The sequence below is a fragment of the Lepidochelys kempii genome, chromosome 20, assembly GCF_965140265.1.
Source record: "Lepidochelys kempii isolate rLepKem1 chromosome 20, rLepKem1.hap2, whole genome shotgun sequence".
NCBI lineage: Eukaryota > Metazoa > Chordata > Testudines > Cheloniidae > Lepidochelys > Lepidochelys kempii.
In genome coordinates, this window is record NC_133275.1 from 22,884,293 (window position 1) to 22,908,146 (window position 23,854).

A 23,854-nucleotide genomic window follows, 5' to 3' on the forward strand; every position below is an offset into this window, starting at 1 on the left:
CAGGGAGAAGGATTCTTCTCTCCCCAAGTGGGGGTAGAAATGGGGGGCTCCTAGCAGGAGGAGCGGGGGCTCATTCTCCATGGCCCAGTCATCCGCTGGCTTCGAGCTGCTGGCAATCAGCCCACCTGGCCACAGAAGGCTTTTTTTGGGGGGGGCCCACTGGAAACCTAAAAACCTTCAACCTTCCCTCCCCCCCCTCTTTTTTCAAGTTTCTAAAAACTCTTGAGTTTTAACGGCAGCTTTTGGAAACTCGGCTGGTGGTTTTTCCAGGTGTGAATAACGCCCCGCCCTGAGTGACGTCCGTGCCGTTGCCAGCGCTGTCCACGCCGGCACTTCTGTCCGTGTGAGAGCTCCAGTCGCTTGCGGCGGTGGGTTTATTAAGCCGACGGGAGAACTCTCTCCCATCGGCCAGCCTGCAGTGTGACCTTGGACAGGTCGCTGCCCTGCTCTGTGCCTCGGTTTGCCCTTCTGTGAAATGGGGCTAATGCTGCTGCTCTTGTAGTGCTTAGGGGCTGCCTGAGGAGAAGCACGGGATAAGAGCGGTTATGACCTACAGGAATCGCCCTGCTGCTGCGCAGCCACCTCTGGGGTGGAACGTGGCTGCTGTTTAACACCCCACAGCACCAGCATCGCAGGGAAGTCGCGGCTGCCCTAGTGCTCCAACCTGGCAGCAAGAGATGATGATTTACCGCTCGTGCCCCTCCGTCCATCTCTCCCACCCCGACTCACCTATGAGGTCATGGGCCAGGTCCTTGATGAGGTGCCCCACGATGGCGTAGGCCACGCCCACCACCACGAGGGCGGCCATGAGGAGGTAGAGCACGGCCTTGGGCAGGGGGATGAGGTCGCGGACGGGCGGCTTGTACTCGCTGTACAGGGGCTGCTCGTTGGCGGACGAGTGCGGGGACAGGAGCCCCACTGCTTCGGTGCGATTGAGGCTGGTCAAGTTCATGAGCTGCAGGGCGGACACGGCTTCCATGCCCTGGTGCGGGGGGCGGGGAGGCGCCCGGACGCCTGGGGCGGGAGCTTCAGGGTGGGTGGAGATGGCCTGCAGCATGGGGACAAAGGTCTCATCCCTGTTATGGATGGGGAAACTGAGGCAAGGGGCGGGGCTAGGCTCATGGGGTGAGTCAGTGATGGCTGGGAATTGAACCCTGGCATCCTACCTCCTACCCCCTCCTTTTGTCTGCTTCATTGCAAAACTTCCTGCTTCAGGGAGAAAAATCCAGTCTCTGCCCCACTTCTAACACTCCCTTCAAGGAATTAGGATGGGAACCCAGGAGTCCTGGCTCCCAGCCCTCTCCTGCCGCTCTAACCCACTAGCTCCCACTCCTCTCCCAGAGCTTGGGATGGAACCCAGGAGTCCTGGCTTCCTGTCCTCTGCTCTAACCACCTGACCCTACTCCCCTCCCCAAGCTGGCAACAGAGGGAAGGTGAGTCATGACTCCTGGGTCTAACTGCTTCATTCTACAACTTCCAGGCTAAGAACCCAGGAGTCCTGATGCTCCATGTCTAACTGCTAGACAACACTCCCTTCCCAGAGGTGGGGTAAGAACCTGACCCCCAGTCCATTTCCTGACCCCCAGTCCATTTCCCTCCTGCCCTGCTGGAGCTGGGGATAGGACCCAGGAGTCCTGGCTCCTACTTCCCTGCTCTGACAAGGTGGTCGAACCCATGTATCCCGCTTCCATATGCCTCGCTGTAACCAGGGGGCCTGCTCCCCTCACCCAGCCTGGGGGCAGACAGGCGGAGGGAGGGGGGCTGAAGCTTCGGCCCTCTGGGCTCTGGTGTGGAGCAGGCAGAGTTTAACCCTGCACTTGCTGGTCGGGCCCTTTGTCATTTTCCTTGCACTCTGGATCTTAGTCTCACTAGGCGGAGCTGGAAATCACTCCAGGTTCCTGAGCCCTCCGCCCTGGCAGGACCGTTCCCCACGGCACTCCCCATGCCTACTGCAGGCTTCCCCTGCTGCACCCTGCGGTGTGCCGGCCAGGTGTGCTCGGGTCCGGGCTCAGCAGCTGGGCTTAAGCCTGACCTGTCACCCCTTTGGCTGATTCCCCACTTGCTGCTGGTTAGCCACAGAGCGATGTGGGGCAGGGGCTGGGAGCTCCGGAGGGCGGGCGTGGCTCAGAGGGGAAGCTCACACTCCCGCAGTGTGGCGGGGTTTGCCCATTGGGAGCTGAAGGGGCTAATTTGGAGCAATACATATTTTGCATTCTAGTCGTGACTGGAGTCCTCAGCCAAGGTCAGACTCTGTTGTGCCAGGGGCTGCACAGACCCGATCCCAAGATTGGGGTCCCCATGATGCTGGGGGCCAGACAGACCCCCTGAGATCTGGGCCCCCACTGGGGGCCACAGAGAGCCCCCCCCAAGATTGAGGGCCCCATTAGGCCAGGCGCTGCCCACATGCAGAGCGAGAGCTCATGAGCTAATCGGCCAAGGCAGAACCGTTATCCTCACTTTACTGACGGGGGAAACTGAGGCCCAGATTGACCAAATGGCTTGCCTGAGGTCAGCCAGGCTGCTTGTGGGACTCTCCTCCCTGAGGGCAGCACAATCCAGTCACCAAGGCAAAGCTGGGTTCTGCTGTCAGCTCTGCCCCCGTGGCCAAACCTTTCCTCCCCATCCCCTCGGCTGCAGGTTCCCCTCCCAGTGTCCCTGGAGACAGCGAGCTCTGGGGCAGGGGCTGGCTCTCGGTTGGTTAGAACAGAGGACAGGGAGCCAGAGCAAACGGGGCCCCTGATCAATCTGTGCCTCCAGTGTTTCTGGAACACAAGCAGCCCTAACTCAAACCAGTTGTGTCCTGGGGGGAGGGTGCCTGCTGGGGGGGGCCAGCCCAGGCCCGCTTTCTAGGAAAGTCCAGTGACGTCAAAGCAGCTAAACCCCCACCCAGGCAATTGATCACGCTGCTCTGCTGGGGTCAGCCCCCCCCATATCCCCCCTCTCCAGGAGCGTTACTGGGGTCTCAGGGCTTGTGTGGGGCCCTGGCCCTGTCCTGCTGGAAGAACCCAGCAGCTTTGTCCCTGGCACTAGGGTAATTTCACTTTTATTCCCTTTTGCTGCTCCAGGTCTCCCCTGGCTTCGGGGGGAGCCCCCACCCCAGTGGGTGGCCGCCAGGTCCCAGAACACCCCTCCCCTGTGCGGTTCTCCAGGCGATGCTTCTGCTAAAAGCAGCAGAACTACTCCCCCCTCACTAGCCATCCTGGGGGAACCAAGGGTTCAGCTCGGCCCCCTAGTGAGAGACCAGCCCTGCCCCTCAAAAACCTCCTTTACCAAACGTGGCTCCGATCCTGGCAGGACCCCTCCCCCATGAAGTGCACCCATCTGGCTCTGCCAGCCTCTGCCCTCTCTTGGGCTGTCTCAGGAGGGGTTTGCCTGCAGGTGCCAACCCCCAGGCTCAAAAATCATGAGCCCCCCAAATCTCGAGCCTGGGTCGCAAACCCTGAGCTCAGCCGACTACGGCACAGCGGGGGCTGGTTATCTGCCTCCGGGGGCATTTCGGGGTCGCAATGCCCAGCTTGTCTCCACAGCAGAGAGTTCACAGCTCCCTCTTTGTGCAGCACTCTTGCCCTACGGCAAATAGCCCAACCCGAACTCCAGCTATTGCCAGCATTACCACCCTGACAACGGCGGGCACCCACCCAGGGCTGACATGGGGCTGTAGGACCTCCTGCAGCCAGAGCTGTGTTAAGTCTCCGGGGGGGCTCAGGTCTCGGCCCACGCAGTCAGTAGCAGGAGCGGGCCCTGCATGGTTCAGTTCAGTGGTGGGCCTGGCTGCCATCACTCTCCTGCTCCAAGGGGTTTCATCGGGGTTCAGAACTGAGCCCTACATTTGCACACGCCCTGCAGGCGAGGCAGCCCCTGGTCTCTGTGCATCTGCAAAGCAGGGAGAACAGGCCCAGCTTCCTTTGGCCCAGCTGGCTTCAGGACTGTCTCTCACCACATAGAATCATAGAATATCAGGGGTGGAAGGGACCTCAGGAGGTCATCTAGTCCAACCCCCTGCTCAAAGCAGGACCAATCCCCCATTTTTGCCCCCGATCCCTAAATGGCCCCCTCAAGGATTGAACTCACAACCCTGGGTTGAACAGGCCAATGCTCAAACCACTGAGCTATCCCTCCCCTGCAGCACCTGGCACCATGGGCATCCCCTGACCTCAGCCAGGGGTCTGTGCAGCTCCTGGCATCATGGGGGGCCCTGATCTCAGCTGGGGGATCCATACAGCCCCTGGTACCATGAGGGTCCTCCCCACCCCCAGGATTTCAGCTGGAGCCTCGTTGTGCTGCCATAATACAAATAATAGAAGTGTCCTTACTCTGACTTTTTTGGTCAACTCCAGGGTCTTGGCTGGGGCGAGCAAGCCCTAAGCCCAGAAAACAAGCCATGGGTGTTCGAGCAGGTCTGGGCTATAAAGGCCGGATGGGAGCACTGTGCCCTCTAGCCTGTCCTGCTCAGCCCAGCCCAGGGCTCCCTCCCAGCCAGTCCTGCATCCAGGCCAGTAACTTCCCAGCTAGAAAGTCGCCGAGGCTCGATTTGGTGACTCCCCAGTGCCACAGACCCCACCCTGGAGAGTCAGTTCAAGGGTCAATTCCCTGCCCTGTTAATGGGCTCCTTCCTAGGAGGGGCCCCCAGAAGAGCCAGAGGCGTGGGGGTTCCCCACTGGGCAGCAGGCTAATTCCCTTTGCGCAACAGTCTGGGCTGGGAGCCAAGGGCTTTGCCGAACGCTGAGACTGGGCCCAAGCTTTCCAAGGAGTCACAGATTTATGAGGCTTAAAATAACTCCCCTGTCGCACAGGGCATGGAGCTAACACCAGGGGCAGCAGAGGGGAAGGGGCAACACAGCCGCTGGGCAAGGACGTCTGGAGAGCTCTCGATTCAACTGTTAACTGTCCATCTGCTGCGACCCCGCCTCCAGGAACAGGATGTAGGAGTCCTGACTCCCAGTCTCCCTTGAGCCCCTTGCAGCTCTGAGCCCACTCCTGGGACCAGAGAGAGAACCCAGGAATCCTGGCTCCCAGTGCTCTAACCAATAGACCCAGCTCCCCTCCCTGAGCCATGGTTAGAACCCAGGAGTCCTGGCTCCCAGTGATCTAACCATTAGACCCCACTCCCCTCCCAGAGCCAGGGATAGAACCCAGGAGTCCTGGCTCTCAGTGCTCTAACCACTCGACCCAGCTCCCCTTTCTCACCTGGGCTGCGTGGATTCTGTCTGCTCTGTTGCTTGATGGTGCATCTGTTCCCACTTGGTGGCTTCACCCAGGCGGTGAATGGGACAGGCCCAGCCAGGAGCGCTGTCCGGGAGGTGGGGAGCTGGGCGTCCCTGAAGCGATGAGCCACAGTCGGACCCTCTGGAACGATCAGAGCAGACAGCTGGAGGTGAGCATTAAGGGAGAGGCTCCACCCACACAGTTATGTCATTACCAGGGCTGTGGGTGATTGGCTGTCTGGGACTGTTCAATAGGGGGCATTGCAAAGGGGAGACCTAGGCTGTGGGGTTTGTTGTGTGAAATTATGCTCTGGACACCTGGGTTCTATTTCTAGCTCTTGGAGGGGAGCGGAGACTAGTGGTTAAAGCAGGAGGGCTGGGAGTCAAGACTCCTGGGTTGTATTCTGGGCCTGGGGAGGGGAGTGAGGACTAGTGGTTAGAGTAGGAGGGGGGAGGAAGGCTGTGGGTCAGGACTTCTGGGTTCTATCACCAATTCACACAAGGTCCTAAGCTGGCAGTTCTTAACCAGGACACAGGACAGAGCACAGACAGACTCCAGTCTGGGAAATCGTTAAATCTTGCTTTCCTAAAGGCCCTTGGCAGCTTCTGTTCCATACCGCGTTCTTCCTCACGTCCAGTTCCAAACTGCAGGTCAGCCGCGATCACCTTCCACCCAAGGCACAGCTGTGTTAGATGAAGTGATGAAAATGAGGAGGGATCCCCCTCAAGGTGTGATGTAACTATAAGGTAAAATACATTACAGTGAAAGGGGATCCGTCCCTCAGGCCAAAGGATATCAGCATGCTTTGTGCTCTGAATCTGCTGTTCAAACGCTAACAAGTACAGGGATTATTTGCCCACCAGTGAAATGGAGCCACCTCTGGGGTGGACCGTGGCAGCTATTTATACGGGGGGATCGCTCACACAGCACTGAAATGCAGCCACTTCTGAGGTGTAGTGTGGCAGTTGTTTAACAGCACAGCAAGGCTGCAAAGCAGTTCAGGACAGGAGAATTTAGCTAGCTTGTGGTTTCTGGCTGTCTAGCCGCCATTCAAGGAAGCTAACCATGAGAGTCGTGGTCTGGGAGTTTTCTTTGCAACCCTAAGACCCTTCGTTATTTATTTTAATGAAAGCCTGACATCTGCAAAGCCCGCTAATGCAGCTCTTGTGTTGCTCGTTTGGGTGCAGCCCCGCACCTCCATTCCAGTGAAGGGGACAGGGGATAAGTAGGTCTAGAAAGAGGTAGCCTGGTTTATTGGCTAGGGCACTGCACAAGGACTCAGGACTCCTGGGTTCTATTTCCCATCCTGCTGTCTGACCTTGAGCAAATCCGTTCCTCAGTTTCCCCTCCCAGTCGGTGTCTACTGAGACGGTGTACACCCAGCACCGTGCGACCCTGGACTCGGAGTGGGGCCTGAGGAATACAGGAATACACATAAGATGTGACTACAGGTGCGTGGGGTAATTTTCAGACTTGTCTTCCTACGATGAGCTGAATCTGGGAGTCGCTGCATAGGCAGAACACAGTGTGGGCAGGTTTCTATCTCCCAGCCCTTCCCCGAAAGGGGTGAAGCCGGGATCACTAGCTCCAGCGCACAATTTCCAGCTGGGAGCAGTAAGGAGCCTCTGTCCTCTGCCCTGGGGACACAGACTGTGAAGGCAAGGATGGCAATCTCCCAGGGCAATCTGTGAGGCCAGGGCAGTTGTGGGCATAGGATGGGCCCCGCTGTTCTTCCTCACTTCACCATTCCTCCTGCTTCCCCCCTCCGGCTGCTCAGGAAGATGACGAGCTGGGAGTGCGAAGAGCAAAGGGGTGTTAACAAGATAGTGTCAACGCCGGGTGGAGTGCTGGTGTGAAGCACTGAGTGCAGTGTGTCGGGCCTCTCTCTGCAGGCCTGGTGGCATGGAGCTCTCCTGGCAGGAGACGTGGGAGCTGACGTGATCCAGCACAGAATGAAGCAGGGGCCTGATCCTGGAGCTCTAGCCGATGTAGGGATTCGACGGGGCAGGGCCCAGTGGGCTGTGGGAGGGTGTTTGCTGCCGATTCACTCGGGTGCATTCCAGCTACCAAGGTTCCACCCAACAGCGATTCCCACGGTGTCTAACTGTCCTGAGGAAAGTGGGAGGGAAGGAAACAGGGAAACCACAGGAGGTCTGATGATATGGAGGAGAAAGAGAGCCAGAGGGAACCACCGGGTTGGCTCTGTCCAGCAGCCTCTTTGAAGTGTAGACCAAGCTTTTGCCACCAGGGTGGCAGAATTCCCTGCAAATAAAGGAGTGGGGCATATGAGAGAGAGAGAGCCATCTCGGGTCAACCAGAAGGCAATGGACTAGCTGATCAGATGGATCTGATCTGATTGGAGTCCAGCAGCCTGAACTGCAAGGGAACCGACCCTCTTGTCAATGTGACCTGGTTCTGCAGTGCTGAGGGCGACCTGCTGCTAATGGTATTTAGGTGACAAGGTGAGAAGCTGAGACATCAGATGTTGGCACCTCCACTGCTATAAATATCACCCTGCTGCTCCCTGCACAGATGCCAGGCTCAGAAGAGAAGCTTCCGATCTGGATCCCCACACGTGGGACATTAGCCCTGGTACACTTGACATGAGGGAAATAAACACCTGCTGAACTTGACAAGTTCAAGAAAGGAGCTGATGGGAGGTGCCTCTAAACTTGAATCTTTCTCCTTCAGATTTGGGCCAAGAGCCTGTTGAGTGCCTGGACAAGCAAGGGGCTTGAGGTGCTGGAAAGCAGAGGGGGCAGAGAGAGCAAGACAGATCTTGATGTGGATATGGTCGTCCAGATGCAGAAGTGATGTGTAAAGTGGTGTGAGCCCCCCTTTCACTCAGACTCTAGCCATGTGTGAAAGGGTCTAATGCTGCTGCAATATACACACCTCGGGGCTGGAAGAAAGTTTACGTTAAACAAGGCCTTTTCCTACCTCAACTTACACCCTAGGGTTGGGCAGGACGGGGGCAGGAGAATTCCATGCAAAGCCAATGGCTCAAGAGGAGCTGATTACGACATTTCCCCTTCAATGCTGTGGGAAGTGACTAAGGCGGGTGCAGGGATCGGAATTGGCAGCAAGTTACTTCCCCATCCAGTCCTGCTGAGCAAGCCGATTGCACGGCCCTGTGAGACAAAGCAGGGCCTCAGTCTGGTCAGTCACTCATCATTCCTGCCTTGGTCGCTAAACCCATTTGCATGGAGCCCAGTTAGCCACAGCAGCATTGCTGTCAACTTTGAAACGGCATGTCTAAGAGAGAGGCTGATCCAAACACCCCACATCGTACACCGCGAAGCTCATCTCTGAACATGACTCCCCTCTCTGCCAACTCTTCGCTCAGATGCCCTGGCCTCCATCTCCAAGATTACCATGCTGCCATCCCACCCCGGTCTTTGTTGGGCCATTTGCTGCATTTCTCATGCTCTGCTCCTCCAGGGTCAATTTCAGCATATTCTTTCTGGCCCACGCATGCAGGCGGTGTGGATTTTTCATTCTTGAGTGGCACAGTTTCCAGATCTTAAATTCTCTCTGGGAAGGGGGAAAAAGCAACCAACCACCAAACCCTGTTTCATGAGGTGGAAGGTGCTGCTATTCCAGGCATCAATGGATTACAAGTGTAAAAATAACACGAGCTGGAAGAACTAGCCTGTGATGTCACCCAAATCCCAGATGGGAACCATTCACAAGTTCTCACAGAGCAGGGATCACACTGAACTTCTCAGTCCCAAACCTGTGAAATTCGATATTTGCCACAAAATGTTTGTTTACAAAATGTTCCTTTCTTGTCCAACAATCCCTGGAGTGAGATGAGCTGTCAGATAAGGTCGGGGGAAGTGTCTATTTTATGATCAGAAAGACAGTAAACGTTATTAGTCCTCTTGCTGCCATAGTTTCTTGTTGAGTCCCTAGAACTGTTAAAGCTGCCAGAATACCTGCTTCCTGTAAAACATCTGGACTTTTGTGGAGATTTTCGGAGGCTATTGACTACACTACAAGCACTACCGTGGCACTGGGATTTTTTTCTCATCAAAGTAGTTGGCTCACTATTCTGAGGTAGTAGCTAGATCAAGGGTGGTACATTGTGTCTACCCTGGAGGTTAGGTTGACCTAACTATGGCATCTTTGGGCGCAATTTTTTTCAGGGCCCTGAGCGACGTAACTAGGTCAATCTAATTTTTTTGTGTAGACCAGGCCTGAGTTGCCTTATTGGAAGAAGGCACTAGTCTCCTACTGAATTTCAGTGGGGTCTAAACACCTATTTGGAAATCCCAGCCTTCTTCAGTGGACTGTTTTTTAAATGGTTTCAGAGTAACAGCCGTGTTAGTCTGTATTCGCAAAAAGAAAAGGAGTACTTGTGGCACCTTAGAGACGAACCAATTTATTAGAGCATAAGCTTTCGTGAGCTACAGCTCACTTCCTCAGATGCATATCGTGGAAACTGCAGCAGGCTTTATATATACACAGAGAATATGAAACAATACCTACTCCCACCCCACTGTCCTGCTGGTAATAGCTTATCTAAAGTGATCATCAGGTGGGCCATTTCCAGCACAAATCCAGGTTTTCTCACCCTCCACCCCCCCACACAAATTCACTCTCCTGCTGGTGATAGCCCATCCAAAGTGACAACTCTTTACACAATGTGCATGACAATCAAGTTGGGCTATTTCCTGCACAAATCCAGGTTTTCTCACGTCCCCCCCACCCCCATACACACACAAACTCACTCTCCTGCTGGTAATAGCTCATCCAAACTGACCACTCTTCAAGTTTAAATCCAAGTTAAACCAGAACATCTGGGGGGGGGGGTAGGAAAAAACAAGAGGAAACAGGCTACCTTGCATAATGACTTAGCCACTCCCAGTCTCTATTTAAGCCTAAATTAATAGTATCCAATTTGCAAATGAATTCCAATTCAGCAGTTTCTCGCTGGAGTCTGGATTTGAAGTTTTTTTGTTTTAAGATAGCGACCTTCATGTCTGTGATTGCGTGACCAGAGAGATTGAAGTGTTCTCCGACTGGTTTATGAATGTTATAATTCTTGACATCTGATTTGTGTCCATTTATTCTTTTACGTAGAGACTGTCCAGTTTGACCAATGTATATGGCAGAGGGGCATTGCTGGCACATGATGGCATATATCACATTGGTGGATGTGCAGGTGAACGAGCCTCTGATAGTGTGGCTGATGTTATTAGGCCCTGTGATGGTGTCCCCTGAATAGATATGTGGGCACAATTGGCAACGGGCTTTGTTGCAAGGATAAGTTCCTGGGTTAGTGGTTCTGTTGTGTGGTATGTGGTTGTTGGTGAGTATTTGCTTCAGGTTGCGGGGCTGTCTGTAGGCAAGGACTGGCCTGTCTCCCAAGATTTGTGAGAGTGTTGGGTCATCCTTTAGGATAGGTTGTAGATCCTTAATAATGCGTTGGAGGGGTTTTAGTTGGGGGCTGAAGGTGACGGCTAGCGGCGTTCTGTTATTTTCTTTGTTAGGCCTGTCCTGTAGTAGGTAACTTCTGGGAACTCTTCTGGCTCTATCAATCTGTTTCTTTACTTCTGCAGGTGGGTATTGTAGTTGTAAGAAAGCTTGACAGAGATCTTGTAGGTGTTTGTCTCTGTCTGAGGGGTTGGAGCAAATGCGGTTGTATCGCAGAGCTTGGCTGTAGACGATGGATCGTGTGGTGTGGTCAGGGTGAAAGCTGGAGGCATGCAGGTAGGAATAGCGGTCAGTAGGTTTCCGGTATAGGGTGGTGTTTATGTGACCATTGTTTATTAGCACTGTAGTGTCCAGGAAGTGGATCTCTTGTGTGGACTGGACCAGGCTGAGGTTGGTGGTGGGATGGAAATTGTTGAAATCATGGTGGAATTCCTCAAGGGCTTCTTTTCCATGGGTCCAGATGATGAAGATGTCATCAATATAGCGCAAGTAGAGTAGGGGCTTTAGGGGACGAGAGCTGAGGAAGCGTTGTTCTAAATCAGCCATAAAAATGTTGGCATACTGTGGGGCCATGCGGGTACCCATAGCAGTGCCGCTGATCTGAAGGTATACATTGTCCCCAAATGTGAAGTAGTTATGGGTAAGGACAAAGTCACAAAGTTCAGCTACCAGGTTAGCCGTGACAGTATCGGGGATAGTGTTCTTGACGGCTTGTAGTCCATCTTTGTGTGGAATGTTGGTGTAGAGGGCTTCTACATCCATAGTGGCCAGGATGGTGTTATCAGGAAGATCACCGATGGATTGAAGTTTCCTCAGGAAGTCAGTGGTGTCTCGAAGGTAGCTGGGAGTGCTGGTAGCGTAGGGCCTGAGGAGGGAGTCTACATAGCCAGACAATCCTGCTGTCAGGGTGCCAATGCCTGAGATGATGGGGCGCCCAGGATTTCCAGGTTTATGGATCTTGGGTAGTAGATAGAATATCCCAGGTCAAGTACTCCTTTTGTTTTTTAAATGATTCTTATTAGAAGTGAAGTCATCAGGCAAACAGAATGAAGGCAATGACACATACATGTGAGGCATCCCTTGTTTTTAAATACTGGATCTTTGATCAATCTGAAATGGTTATTCCTGGACAGGGACTTCCTGTGTGGAACTGAGGATGGACTACCCTTAACAAGAGAGGAGCCAGGAAGTGACACAAGCCTTTTGTTCAGATGTCCATTTGTGTGTAGATAGCATGACGCCCGCGTGGCCATTCAATGGGGTCGATTCTCAGTCACACTAATGGTAGCATAAAGGAGGCTTAAGGTGGGTCAAAATGGTTCCAGAATACAGGCCCAGTGGGGGCCACTGGCAGCAGAGTATAAACTAGAGCAACCTCAAAGACACTGTAATTTACAGGGACCTGCACAGCCTCAGAATATGGAAAAAGAAAAGGAGTACTTGTGGCACCTTAGAGACTAACAAATTTATTTGAGCTTAAGCTTTCGTGAGCTGTAGTCTCTAAGGTGCCACAAGTACTCCTTTTCTTTTTGCAAATACAGACGAACACGGCTGCTACTCTGAAACCTGTCAGAATATGGAGACAGTCAAATTGTCTTAAAGGACCCATCCTCACAAAGGAAATGAGAATTATATCCCAAGTTCTAACTTTGACTCTGCTGCACATCACTCCAATTCCTTGTGTGTTTCCCCAGCTCTAAAATGGGATAGCACTTTTAGATCCAAGGATTAAAAGAGAAATGCATGGATCCCTCTGAGCAGGAGGATTAATATAATTTTAACTAGCCTTTGAAATGCAAGCATTGAATAATGTGAATCGCCGTAAATAGGAGAAGTTACGTAGAACAAATCTACGAATTTTTATTAAGCAGTTCCAGACAGCGGTGGGGAGGGCTGGGAATGCAACTTTGCTTCCTTAATACAAGCAGGCATTCAAAACAAAGCCAAGATGGTTTAACCATCTCTTGCTGGTTTCCAGCTACTTCCCTTATACAAGATTGGATTGGGATAGGGGGAGAACCGGACTCTAAAAAGCAGCAGACAAATACATCTCTGAAGAAGTTGCATCCCCTGGTTGGACACAATCATGCAAATTTGTATTAAAGAGCCCTCTCGCCATGAAACCAAGAATGCCTCTGTCTGTAGTGTTTTCTTTAATAATTGTGTTTTCAACATCGCTGGCAACTACCAGTTTATTTTCATTTTTTACTGTTTGGAACCTGTTGCATTCACATAGGCATGAAGAACACCAGGGAGGTGCATACACAGTGAGATGAGGGGATGCTTTAGATCCTGCGCTTCTGAGCCACAGAAACCAAAATCTCCTAGGGGCTAAAGCAACAAGTGAGGGTAGATGATGTTCATGCTTCTCCAAATTGCTCTCCAGGTGCACCTGAAACCTGCCAGAAATCTGTGACTATCTAGGATTTCTTTGTCATTCCTGTCCTATGGCCACCTCGGATTGAATGGAGAAAATGGGGACGAGTGAGCAAAACCCTTCCACACCACGAGTAACCCATAGTTCTACAGCTATTTAGTCCTGGACTACCCATCCCCCAGAGCTCTGCTAATGTCCTTCAGTCTCAATCCCCACCTGCAACAGGAGTGTAAACAATGCTGGGGGGGGGGCTAGCTTCTGTTCCAAACTCAGTGTTTCCTTTATTAATGCAAGCTCTAGATTTGGGGGGATGAAAATCCCCCCAACACTGCAGTGCTCTACACCCAGGCTCCCTGCTACTCCAGCTGTCTTTTGTGCAACTAATTCTGCCAAACTATGTTGGATGTGCCGCCCCACCCCCCAGCCTGGACCCCTCAGCCCTGCCCCTTCCCCCAGCTTTGCCTCCCCCCCCCCCCAGCCCGGTCCCCCCAGCTCAGCCCCCCTCCCCCAACCTGGAGCCCTCAGCCCTGTCCCCTTCCCCCAGCCTGGTTCCCACCACCTCCGCCTTCCCCAGCCTGGACTCCCCCTCACTCCCCGCTTTCATGCCCCCTCGACTTCTCATTGGAGGAGCTGAGGGCGGGGAGGGCGCTGATTGGCTAGCAGGGCTGGCATTCTCCGGCCCAGGCCCGGCCCACCCCTCTTCTCAGCGGGGCCGTTAAGGGGCAGGGAAGTGGCGGGAAAAGCTGCGGGGAGGGGGGAGGGGCGCTGGGAGCCCCGATCCAGCCCAATCTCTGGGGTGAGCCGCCCCCCAGGCCCCACCGAGAGGCTTGCAATAACAGAGGGGCCACATATATAAGGGAGCCTTATACAGGCCTCCCCAGTTCTATATGGGCCCCCCTGGGAGCCCCAATACAGCCCCCCCAGTTCTGTAGGGTCCCCCTGAGAGCCCTAATATAGCCCCCCCCAGTTCTATATGAAATCCACCTGGTGAGCCCTGATATCGGGTCCTCATCCATCTACAGGCTGCTCACCCCCCTATGGGGTCTCCCGCACTGTGAGCCTGGGTACAGCTGTCCCATGTGGGGGTCCTTTCCCCTAGGGGCTCCTCACACCGGCCCATTGGGGATCCCCCCAGCCTTGCTATAGGGCACCACATGCTCCTATGGGGCAATACAGGAGCCCCTTCACCCTTAGGAGGGAACAAAACAAGCACCCCACCCTACAGAATTAAATCAAATTAGAGGGGTTTATATATACACACACACACACTGGTAGGATTCACCGATCTATTTATCTAGCAGGCAAAACACACACCCATCTAGCTATCCATCTCCTCTAATTTGATTGAATTGACTAATTTCAATGTATTTAACGCTTACCATCAGTATTCAGACACAGTGGGAATTCTTTTAGGCCCTTTTTGAGCATGAGAAAATCTTTGATCAATTGATTTTTTTTTAAAGCAAATATTAAGAGTCATAATACTGCCAACCCAAAAAAATCCAACCCCAAATTCTAAAAAAATCATGGCTTAAAAATAATCAATAGACAAATAAATTTGGGTTGTCAGATTACGATGACAGATTATTTGCTATCTTTAGGGGGTCATGATTTCAAGCATTTATTCTCATCCACAAAATTTAGGAATGACTTCTTTCATTTTTTGTTTTTAATGAAAACTGAGATGCTCACATGATCCCAGGAGCTGGGTCTTTAAGAAAAACAGCAATGTCTCAGAGGTGGGAATCCTGAAGTCAGATTTTTCCCAGTAAAATTTATCTAATTATATAAAAGAGGGAGGATGTGGAGTGGAATTGTAGTGATTGGTCAACAGCTAGCTTCCTGCAACATTTCAGTTTAGTAAATGATGTGAATTTAACAAACATTGTATGTACTTATCTCTCCTTTTCAAAATTAAATTCCTATAGAGTTTTGAAGATCTTGGTTGAGGTCAGACAAGGTTACACTTTCAAATCCAGGTAACCAGTGTAGGTTCTAGGTGTTTTATTATTAATTATTAATTATTATTATCATTATTTCTATTTTAGTAATTGCTAGAACCTCTTGACTGGGGATAGAAAAGGAGGACTTGTGGCACCTTAGAGACTAACCAATTTATTTGAACATAAGCTTTTGTGAGCTACAGCTCACTTCATCGGATGCACACTGTGGAAAATACAGAAGATGTTTTTATACACACAAACCATGAAAAAATGGGTGTTTATCACTACAAAAGGTTTTCTCTCCCTCCACCCCACTCTCCTGCTGGTAATAGCTTATCTAAAGTGATCATTCTCCTTACAATGTGTATGATCATCAAGGTGGGCCATTTCCAGCACAAATCCAGTGGGGACAGTGTTAGATGTGGTACATACACACATAACAAAAAGACAGTCCTTATCTCACAGAATTTACAATCTAGGTAAATACAATTGACTTATACAGCTAGAAAGCTAAAAATGTTTCTAGATCGATGCAATTTTGTAGTTCTCTAACAGAGGTTAGAGTTGCAGTGTCTTTATATTTATATATATATCCTCAGTGTTTTAACAGTTTTTCTTAGCAAATTTTGTTCTATAGTACATCTAATAAAATACAGACTATTTCAAACTCTCCAAGCAAAATCAAGTCAGACATAAAAATAGCGTATTTTGTCCAGCTCTCTAGGTAAATTGGGAGTAACTCCAGTGAAGTTATATCAGTGTAAAACTAGTGTAGAAGAGAAGCAGATTCAATATTAGAGCTGGTCAGGAAATGGATTTCCCATTCTATGACAAATTTTGAGAGTTTGACTTTTTTCCTGGTTCCAAATAGGGACGAAGAGCCAAAGTCTCAAAATTTTTCATAAACTGAAACACTGAAAAAAATGATTTGGGGTAAATTGAAATATTTCCTTTCCATTAATTCAATATGTTGTGTTTCAGTTTTGACCTTTTTTATTTTAAAAACATTTTAAAATATAAAATAACATAGATTTTTAAACAAAAAGTAGTTTTGAACTGAAAATTCCAAATGTTTAATTATGAAAATGTCAAAACTGGCTGTTTTGATATTTTTCAAAAAATTCTTTTTCAAAACAAAAAAATAATTGAAACTGACATGGTCCCATGGGAAGATTCAGTTAGGAGGAATCAGCATTTTCCAATCCCCCATAAATGTCATCAAAAGTTCCTATCAAGCTCTACTGGATATGAGTTTAAAACTCTCAGTTTGATTTGGTAGCTCATGTAGGTCAGTGATTATTCTGTTATTCTTATTAATTATATGTGTTACTATAGAGACTAGAGGCTGCAACAAGACCAGGGCCCCATTTTGCTAAGAGTTGTACAAATACTTTGTAAGAGACAGTCCCTGCCCTGGAGAGCTTCAACTCTAAATAGACAAGGTAGAAGGGAAGTGACTTGCTCAGGTCACACAGCAAATTAGTGGCAGAGCCAAAGGCTAGAATGAGTCCCAGTGGAGTGCCTGATCCATGCAGCCTCTGAAAAATCTCTCTAATTTTTAAAGGTTACAATGTCTAATCAGGAATGTGAAAGTCCAGAGCCAGAAGAGGAGCAGGCTAAACCGGACAGCCCGTTCTTTGATGATATAGAAAGACGTGAATTACATAGTGAGATCCTGTCCAGGTGAGGCGTTTTGCACAGACTTCTGTCTAATATTTGCTGAGAGCCAGAGAAAGGGGAGAAAATGCTTTGCCTTGTGCCAGGAATATGTCAACAGAAACTTCCCAAAGAAGAAATGTGTTTTTAATAAATATATAGTTGGGAATGCCTTGGTTGTTCATGTTAATTGTAGCAATTTCCCAGCCTGTATTCAGATTAGGTTTTCTAATTAATATAATTGGGTATGGACAATGTTTCTAATTGCATTCTTAAGTTAAAAAGTTAGTTTGGAGGCAGTATTTCCCAATGGATAGAGAACTGGAATGGCACTCAGGAGACCTAGGTTCAATTCCTGGCTCTGCCACTAGTTTGCTGGGTGACTTTGGGCAAGTAATGGCCCGTGCCTCAGTTTTCCCAGCTGTAAAATGAGGGTAATGATGCTGACCTCTTTTGTAAAGTGCTTTGAGATCTCCTGATGCAAAGTGCTGTCTAATTAATGACTCACACATTCTCTTGTGTTGAGCACAGGCAGAATTACTCATTTTAAGTCCTATAAAGTGGTTCCCAGGCCATCTACTGCTTTTAAAGAGGTGGTGACAGTCAGTGCATTTACGCCTACTCTCAACATAGGCTTTGAACCAATGTAATTATTTCAGTTGGGGTATGATTAGATATTAGTTTAGTATAGTTACATTGGGATACCCCTAGTGTGTGAATACAATGACATATGCTACACTGAAAAAAAAAGACACTGTCCGACGAGACTAAGAGTTATAACCATATTGGTTTCATTTTCCCGAGACAAGACCTACATGTAGCTAACAGTACCCACACTAGAGGGTTGTACTGCTTTATACTGGTTCATAGGTGCTGGAACTAGGGGTGATGCCGCACCCACTGGCTTGGAGTGGATTCCACTATATACAGGGTTTACAGTTTGGTTCATAAGCTTTCGTGAGCTACAGCTCACTTCATCGGATACAAATGCATCCGATGAAGTGAGCTGTAGCTCACGAAAGCTTATGCTCAAATAAATTGGTTCGTTTCTAAGGTGCCACAAGTCCTCCTGTTCTTTTTGCGAATACAGACTAACACGGCTGTTACTCTGAAACCAGTTTGGTTCAATGACTCTCAGCACTTCCACTATACAAATTGTTCCAGCACCCCTGTACTGGTTTGAAACTGATACAAAAGCTGTGTGTAGACAACCCTTTGGATGGGAGCAGTTATGCTAGGCAGTTTGTCTTTCAGCTCCTCTCTATAGGACTTAAATGGCCCCCCAGCACCTGACACTTCTAGTGTATTTATTTAGAACCCAGATCTCCTGCCTCCCAGGGCAGTGGCCAATCCAGTGGGCCACACTGCCTCTCTTGTAGTAGCTGTGTACATACAGCGCACTGACTGTATACAAAGCCACCTGGCATGGGGGTTGTTAACTTGTATTTCTGTATAAGAGGACAGAGCTAATCAACAGCAGGTGTCTCTGGCTTTTAATTCCATCACTGAGCTGCTTCACCTTGGCAGATGGCTTGGTTTATTTAGACCCATTTCCTCCACGCCTCCTCAGGACCAAATGCCAACATAAGGCAACATAAGGCAAGGTTAAGAAACATTGATGTAGGCGTGCCAGCCAATAGCATCAGGAGTTGAGCGGGAATCCTGATCAGTACAGTATATAATGTGCTAATGCAATAATGTACCCAGAAGGCTGATCCTAAGCACACTGCCTTCCATAGGCAAGGGTACTGATTTAGAACCTGAGGCTGCTCATCATGTGTGTCATCCCCCCCCACCCCATCAAATGGAATTAGATGTCAATTTTGCTAGCATTGCAGAAATAGTTTCACAAACAAGTCTGCCAACAGGGACTCTGTATTTCCTTTATAAAATAGAATTAGCTAACACAGGAGCTGTCAAGTTTGTGATTAATGGATTCTGGTTAATAAGCTGCTTTAATTATTGGATACACAAATGTAAAGGACTAAAATTCCCACAAGAGAGAAATTAACAAAATAGCTGGGACCAGTTTTCTTTGGCATCTGATTTTGCTCGATAACTTTGGCTCTAGTCTTTGTAATTTTTCTTCATGTATTGAATTGTGATGGTAGTTTTGTATAGCTGCAGCCTTCTTACATGCATACAGGCACCAGTGACCAGGGGAGGATCTGACCTTCGCTGTTTGGTTTTAAAATGCTCCCTTACTTTAGGAGTGACAGCAAGGGAAAGGATGGGAAGTTTACCTTTTCCACAGAGCAGGTAAACTTCCCCCCTTGCTTCAGATATGTCAGTTACTCTTATCTGGAAACAAAGTGAATGCTTTCACAATGAGTCCTCAAACTCACCTAAGTTTTGGCCTTTGAGTGTAAGTTGGGGTACAGGTGAATACAACACACGTTCATTTATTTCAATTTAAATGCAGGAAGGAATCGCCCAGCACATCTCTGCTCTGCCCCACTGCAGATGTACCTGTAACAGCATTGGATGGCAAGTCATCCAATTATTTCGCAGCCCTGGATTCAAACATTGAAAATCTGCAGAAAAGAACGCAGCAGCTGATTGAGAAGATCAACGAGAACCGGAAGAAAGACCACACTGTCATGAGCAATTTCAGGGAGAGCCTCCTGCTGAAGGTGAAGTGGATAGTGAGATGGCTATATGCAAGGGCTCGAGGGTGGAAGCCAAAGGAAGGAAGAGAAGTTAGCTAGCTTGGTGAAGGAGGAGGGGTTTTAATGCTGAGCAAAGGAAAATGTGTGTGTGGGGAAGTGCTATATATCGGGGGGGTGGATTGTCCCCTTCCATGGTATAAACCCCATGTCATTCCAGCACAGAGGCAGGGTTTGCCCCAGGCTGGAACAGGCAGCAGGACCCACCATATATCCCAGGGGATTGGCCTGAGACCGGAGACATCTGCATGAAAGCCCTTTGCTTCTGATGCATCGCCCCCTCTCACACACACCCTGGAGTCTCCCTAGAAGGCCCTCCCAAGCAGGAGCTGCACTAGGGCCCCTCCTCAGAGGGATAGGTCACACAGCACGGGGTGGGAAAGGTAATACAGCCCAGAACTGTGTTCTCTTTTCCTTTTGAACTTCACTGGGTGCAGCGTTCTCCAACCCACACGCCTCCTCCAACAGTCATGCTCCTATGCTCCTCTCCCCCACCACCCCCCCCAGATCCCAAGACAACTGGGCCAAGGGGAGGGATGGCTGAGCCCTCCATTTTCATGGGAGTGGGAAAAGCCGTGTGAGGAAGGTCTTCTCGCATGGGTCTTCTTCCCAGGGACCCATACTGGGTTATGGAATCATCTCCCCAAGGAAAGTTGGGGGAGTTTCACCGTATAGAGCATTTAAAAGTAGATCGGACAGAACAAAAGAGGGGAGCAGCAGCTAGACTCTACTTGAAAGGAGATGGACTAGAGGGGCCCTGTCAGTCTCCATGTTCTCCAATTCTCTGCTACGTTGCAGCGAATCAGTACAGAGCTTGTTTTTAATGTAAAACCACTTTACCTGCCAACATCAGTGAAATCCCAACATCACGCCTCACCCACTAACTTGAATCCCTGTGACATGCAGCAACCCCCATTGCCTCGCTAATCTCCTCTCCACTCTGACTGCACACACATTAAAGATCGTGCACTCACAGAATGTTTATTTAAATGTATTTTAATCATGTTAATCAGTCACAGATCACCCGCCTGAATGTCCTCCTTGCCTCCAAGGCATTAAATCAGATGCTTTGGAGCATACTTTTACATACATGTAAAGAAAAATAATGCAACAGTGGGGCGCTTTCCATTATAAAATCAGCTACAGACGCTAACTTGTAATATATAGAACGCCTGGCTCTTATCTAGCACTTTTCATTCATAGATCTCAAAGCACCTTACAAAAAGTCAGAATTGTTGTAAAATGGGGAAACCGAGGCACAGCAGGTCAATATGACTTGTCCAAGCTCACCCAGCAGGCCCGTGGAAGAACTGGGAATAGAACCCAGGTCTCCCAAGTGCTATACGAGAGTGAGATATTTATTAATTATTATTAAGAGAGGCAGTGTGGCTTATAGGATACAGTACTGGACTAGGACCCAGGAGACCAAGGTTCTATTCTTGGCTCTGCAACTGGCTTGCTGGGTGACCTTGGACAAATCACTTCACCTCTTTGTGCCTCAATTTCCCCAGGGGGATAATGGTACTGACCTCCTTTGTGAAGTACTTTGAGATCTACTGATAAAAACTAGGGATTATTATGCAAAAGGAATAACAAACCAAAGCTTCATTTTATGCCAGTGACTTCAAAGCATGGAACTAAGTTAAGAGGAAAGTCATTCGAATTCTTTACCACCTTCTGATCGCTGTGGTCTAATGCACTCCAACTTGCCATAAGGCTTCCACTTCCATCTCCAACAGATGCAGAAACCAACACGTCTCCCATTTCACACTCGCCCTCGCAAAACCTTCATCATGGCCTCTACCAGGAGCAGCTCAGCACATCTCCGGTCACACATTCCATGCACTTGGGAAGTTATTTCCGCCTTACCATTGCTGAGGCGGTCATTAAAGCTTTGGGCCAGATTTTCAAAAGTATTTAGGAGCCCTAAAAATGCAGGTTGGGGCTTTTGAAAATCATGCTAGCCACCTAACTCCTGGGAGAGCTGGAAATAGAACCCAGGTGTCCTGAATTGCAGTCCAGTGCCCTGATCTCTGGGGCACATGGCCGCTAGTAGGCTAGAATCCTCTTGTGTGCCATATTGCTGTTTCCCATGAAGATCCCACTCCTGCATTCAGATCCATGCAGGCAGATCCTCATGGAGTTGCACTGAAGTGCTGCATGGACCAGTTGTAGGGCTGGGGTCTGCATAGGAATAAGGAATTGCCAGCCTGGCCCAGGCTAGCAGTCCCTGGAGTCAGTATCCTGGCTCCCACATGGCCAGCCCCAGATGCTTTCAGAAGATGGTATAAGAAGCCTGCAGTAAGCATTTACATTTATGCAGAGATCAGTTTTGGTCTACTCTGTCTAAAACTCATGAAAAAAGTCACACTTAGGGCAAGACTCAGCCCCATCCCAACATGGCAGAGCACCCACTGAAATCAATGATAGTTGCATCCCGTTACTCTGGGAGTGGGGGGATAATGCAACCCTTAATATTCAAGCCATCAGCCTCTGATCCATTTTAATTCCTAAGGCCTGTCTTTCCTTGCACTGCAAAAGGTTTCGAGTTTGGCAGAGAAGCTGGAGGAAATGATGTTTCTCATTTACGATCGCCATAACAAGCAAATGCAGGATAAGCTCCAAGAGCTCTCGGAGATAATGGAGAGGATCAGCCAGATCCAAACGGAGCTCAGACAAGTCTGCCACACTGTGGAGGCAGCTTATAAAGACTTGTGCGTGCAGCCAGAGGTGTGAGAACACTGGGAAGAAGGGCCAGCTGGAATGAAAAGCCCAAAGGAACCACTCAAACCATCGTGTAGCTACTATTCTGATGCAAAAGGAAAAATAAGACTACAGGTCAGATAAGGGCCCCTTTTTCTATTCCTGTTGCAGTTTGTTTAATTGTTAAAGTTGTTTTAAAAACTCCTAAACTTTCAAGCTCTGATAGTGTCCTAAAGGGCATGAAGCCAGACAGGTTAAAAACCACAGCTGGCAAGAGTCAGTCTTCATAAAAGTGGGAATAAGTCTTATCTACGTGGGAGGGAATGTTGAGATGTCATTAAAGCCCACTGAAGATACGAAAGGATCATGCAATGGCCAGTGGCTGTTGTCAAACTTCTGCACCCTGCTGCCTTTGAAATGTCTTTCTTCCAGTGTGGCAGGGGGAGATTGTTGTCGCTAACTCTCTCCTAGCGCTGTTTATTGTAAAAGGCATTTTATAAAGATCACATGAATGTTACATTCCACTTTGTTGGTTTATCAATAGCTGTAAACATGTCTCCTTCAGTGACTTGCCTGTTCGTTATTTCCAACCGCTGTCTGTGCTGATATGAAAAACACAATGGGATTTAAAGCAAAAACATAAGATTCTGTCGCTCAGTTTCTTTACAGGAGAACAGAGTTTAAGCTGCTGTTCCTGATAAGCCCTTATTATTCTCAAACGCAGAGAACAAAAAGACCACTTACACATGCAGGGGCTGAAAACAGAACCTGTTCTGCTGCACATCAGACCTACAGGAAAGGAACAAAAAGTCCTAGCCAAGCGGGGGTGTGTGGGGAAAAGGGCAGGGAGCACTGCACTTTCTGTCCTAAGAAGCCACTTCCACCCATCAGTCACAGCCAGCAGATCAGAAAACCGGCAAGTTATTTTTATATACCGTTCCTGTTGCCCAATGCTGGACACGGCTATTTTATAATTCCTGGGGCAGCCCCAATTGTCTTAGCACATGTAGGTGGGCTGGGACTTTTTGCCACAGTCATGGAACCTGAAGCGGTGTGGAGGAGAAGGGTCGTTTCAGGTGGATCAATCCAGAGAAACCACCCTGGTTGTTAAAGAGTTTTCAAGCAAGGATGGCTCAGCTGTCTAATCCCCTTGATAAGGGCACATCTCCTACTCTTGGTCTAATGTCCATTTCACATAACGAACAGTACAGACCAGATTGTCAAAGTTGGGTGTTGAGCACTTTGAAAAAAATCTGGAGCTACATGTAGTCATAGGCCATGGCAGTTGCCTGTATGAAACTTTGCTTTCTTGTAACCTATTTGCCAGAGATTAGGGGCTCAATCCACCTGCCTCAGCTAGGATTGAATTTAGCTCCAGCTGTTCAGCAAGTTGAACACTGCTGGCAGAGAGACTACAGTACAATTCTGGTATTGAACATACTGGTTCTTGTGCAGAGATGGACTGTGCACTGAAAACTCAACCGCCAGCACATCACTAGAGCTAGGGCAGCTATTCTGCGTAGGTTCTGATACCACCCCATCACTGTCATATCTGAGTGCTTGAGCGAAACACCTTGGAATAAAAGGCAGGCCCGAGGGCCAGAAGTTTCAAGAGAATTCAGCATCCACCATCGGACCTAGATCAAGGAAAGAGCTCAGGGCATCAGGCGTTGATATCTCTCGGAAATCTGGCTTCAATTGTGGGGGCCAAGCACTTGAAAAATCTGGCCCTGGTTTCTTTGGAAAACTTTTCCCTGAAGGAAGTCAAGTTGTGCACCCAGAGCTCCCATGACTGCATCTCACATACACAACCCAAGGGACACATTTCCAATCCTTCTGCCCTGATGATTGTGGGAGCATTACAG

The 23,854-nt window shown here is 49.4% G+C and overlaps 1 protein-coding gene and 1 long non-coding RNA gene across 2 annotated transcripts; both read left to right on the top strand.

Moving 5' to 3' along the window:
• Positions 1-642: 642 nt before the first annotated feature.
• Positions 643-5,384, top strand: LOC140901026 (uncharacterized). The gene is made up of 3 exons (XR_012155765.1): positions 643-814; positions 1,481-1,543; positions 5,259-5,384. It is a non-coding gene; the product is annotated as an uncharacterized lncRNA (long non-coding RNA).
• A 9,538-nt stretch (positions 5,385-14,922) lies between these two features.
• Positions 14,923-22,575, top strand: SYCE2 (synaptonemal complex central element protein 2). Its single transcript, XM_073319193.1, has 4 exons — positions 14,923-15,000; positions 16,529-16,647; positions 19,043-19,253; positions 21,828-22,575. Exons 2-4 carry the CDS (start codon positions 16,535-16,537, stop codon positions 22,020-22,022), a joined length of 519 nt encoding a protein of 172 aa, XP_073175294.1. The 5' UTR covers positions 14,923-15,000; positions 16,529-16,534; the 3' UTR covers positions 22,023-22,575.
• Positions 22,576-23,854: the final 1,279 nt, after the last annotated feature.

What these genes read in the sequence shown, in the direction of transcription:
- SYCE2 (XM_073319193.1), top strand. Translation starts at nt 16,535, where the DNA reads ATGTCTAATCAGGAATGTGAAAGTCCAGAGCCAGAAGAGGAGCAGGCT. An exon ending in CATAGTGAGATCCTGTCCAG is followed by an intron (nt 16,648 to 19,042) that starts GTGAGGCGTTTT and finishes ATTTAAATGCAG; the next exon opens with GAAGGAATCGCCCAGCACAT. An exon ending in GGGAGAGCCTCCTGCTGAAG is followed by an intron (nt 19,254 to 21,827) that starts GTGAAGTGGATA and finishes GCACTGCAAAAG; the next exon opens with GTTTCGAGTTTGGCAGAGAA.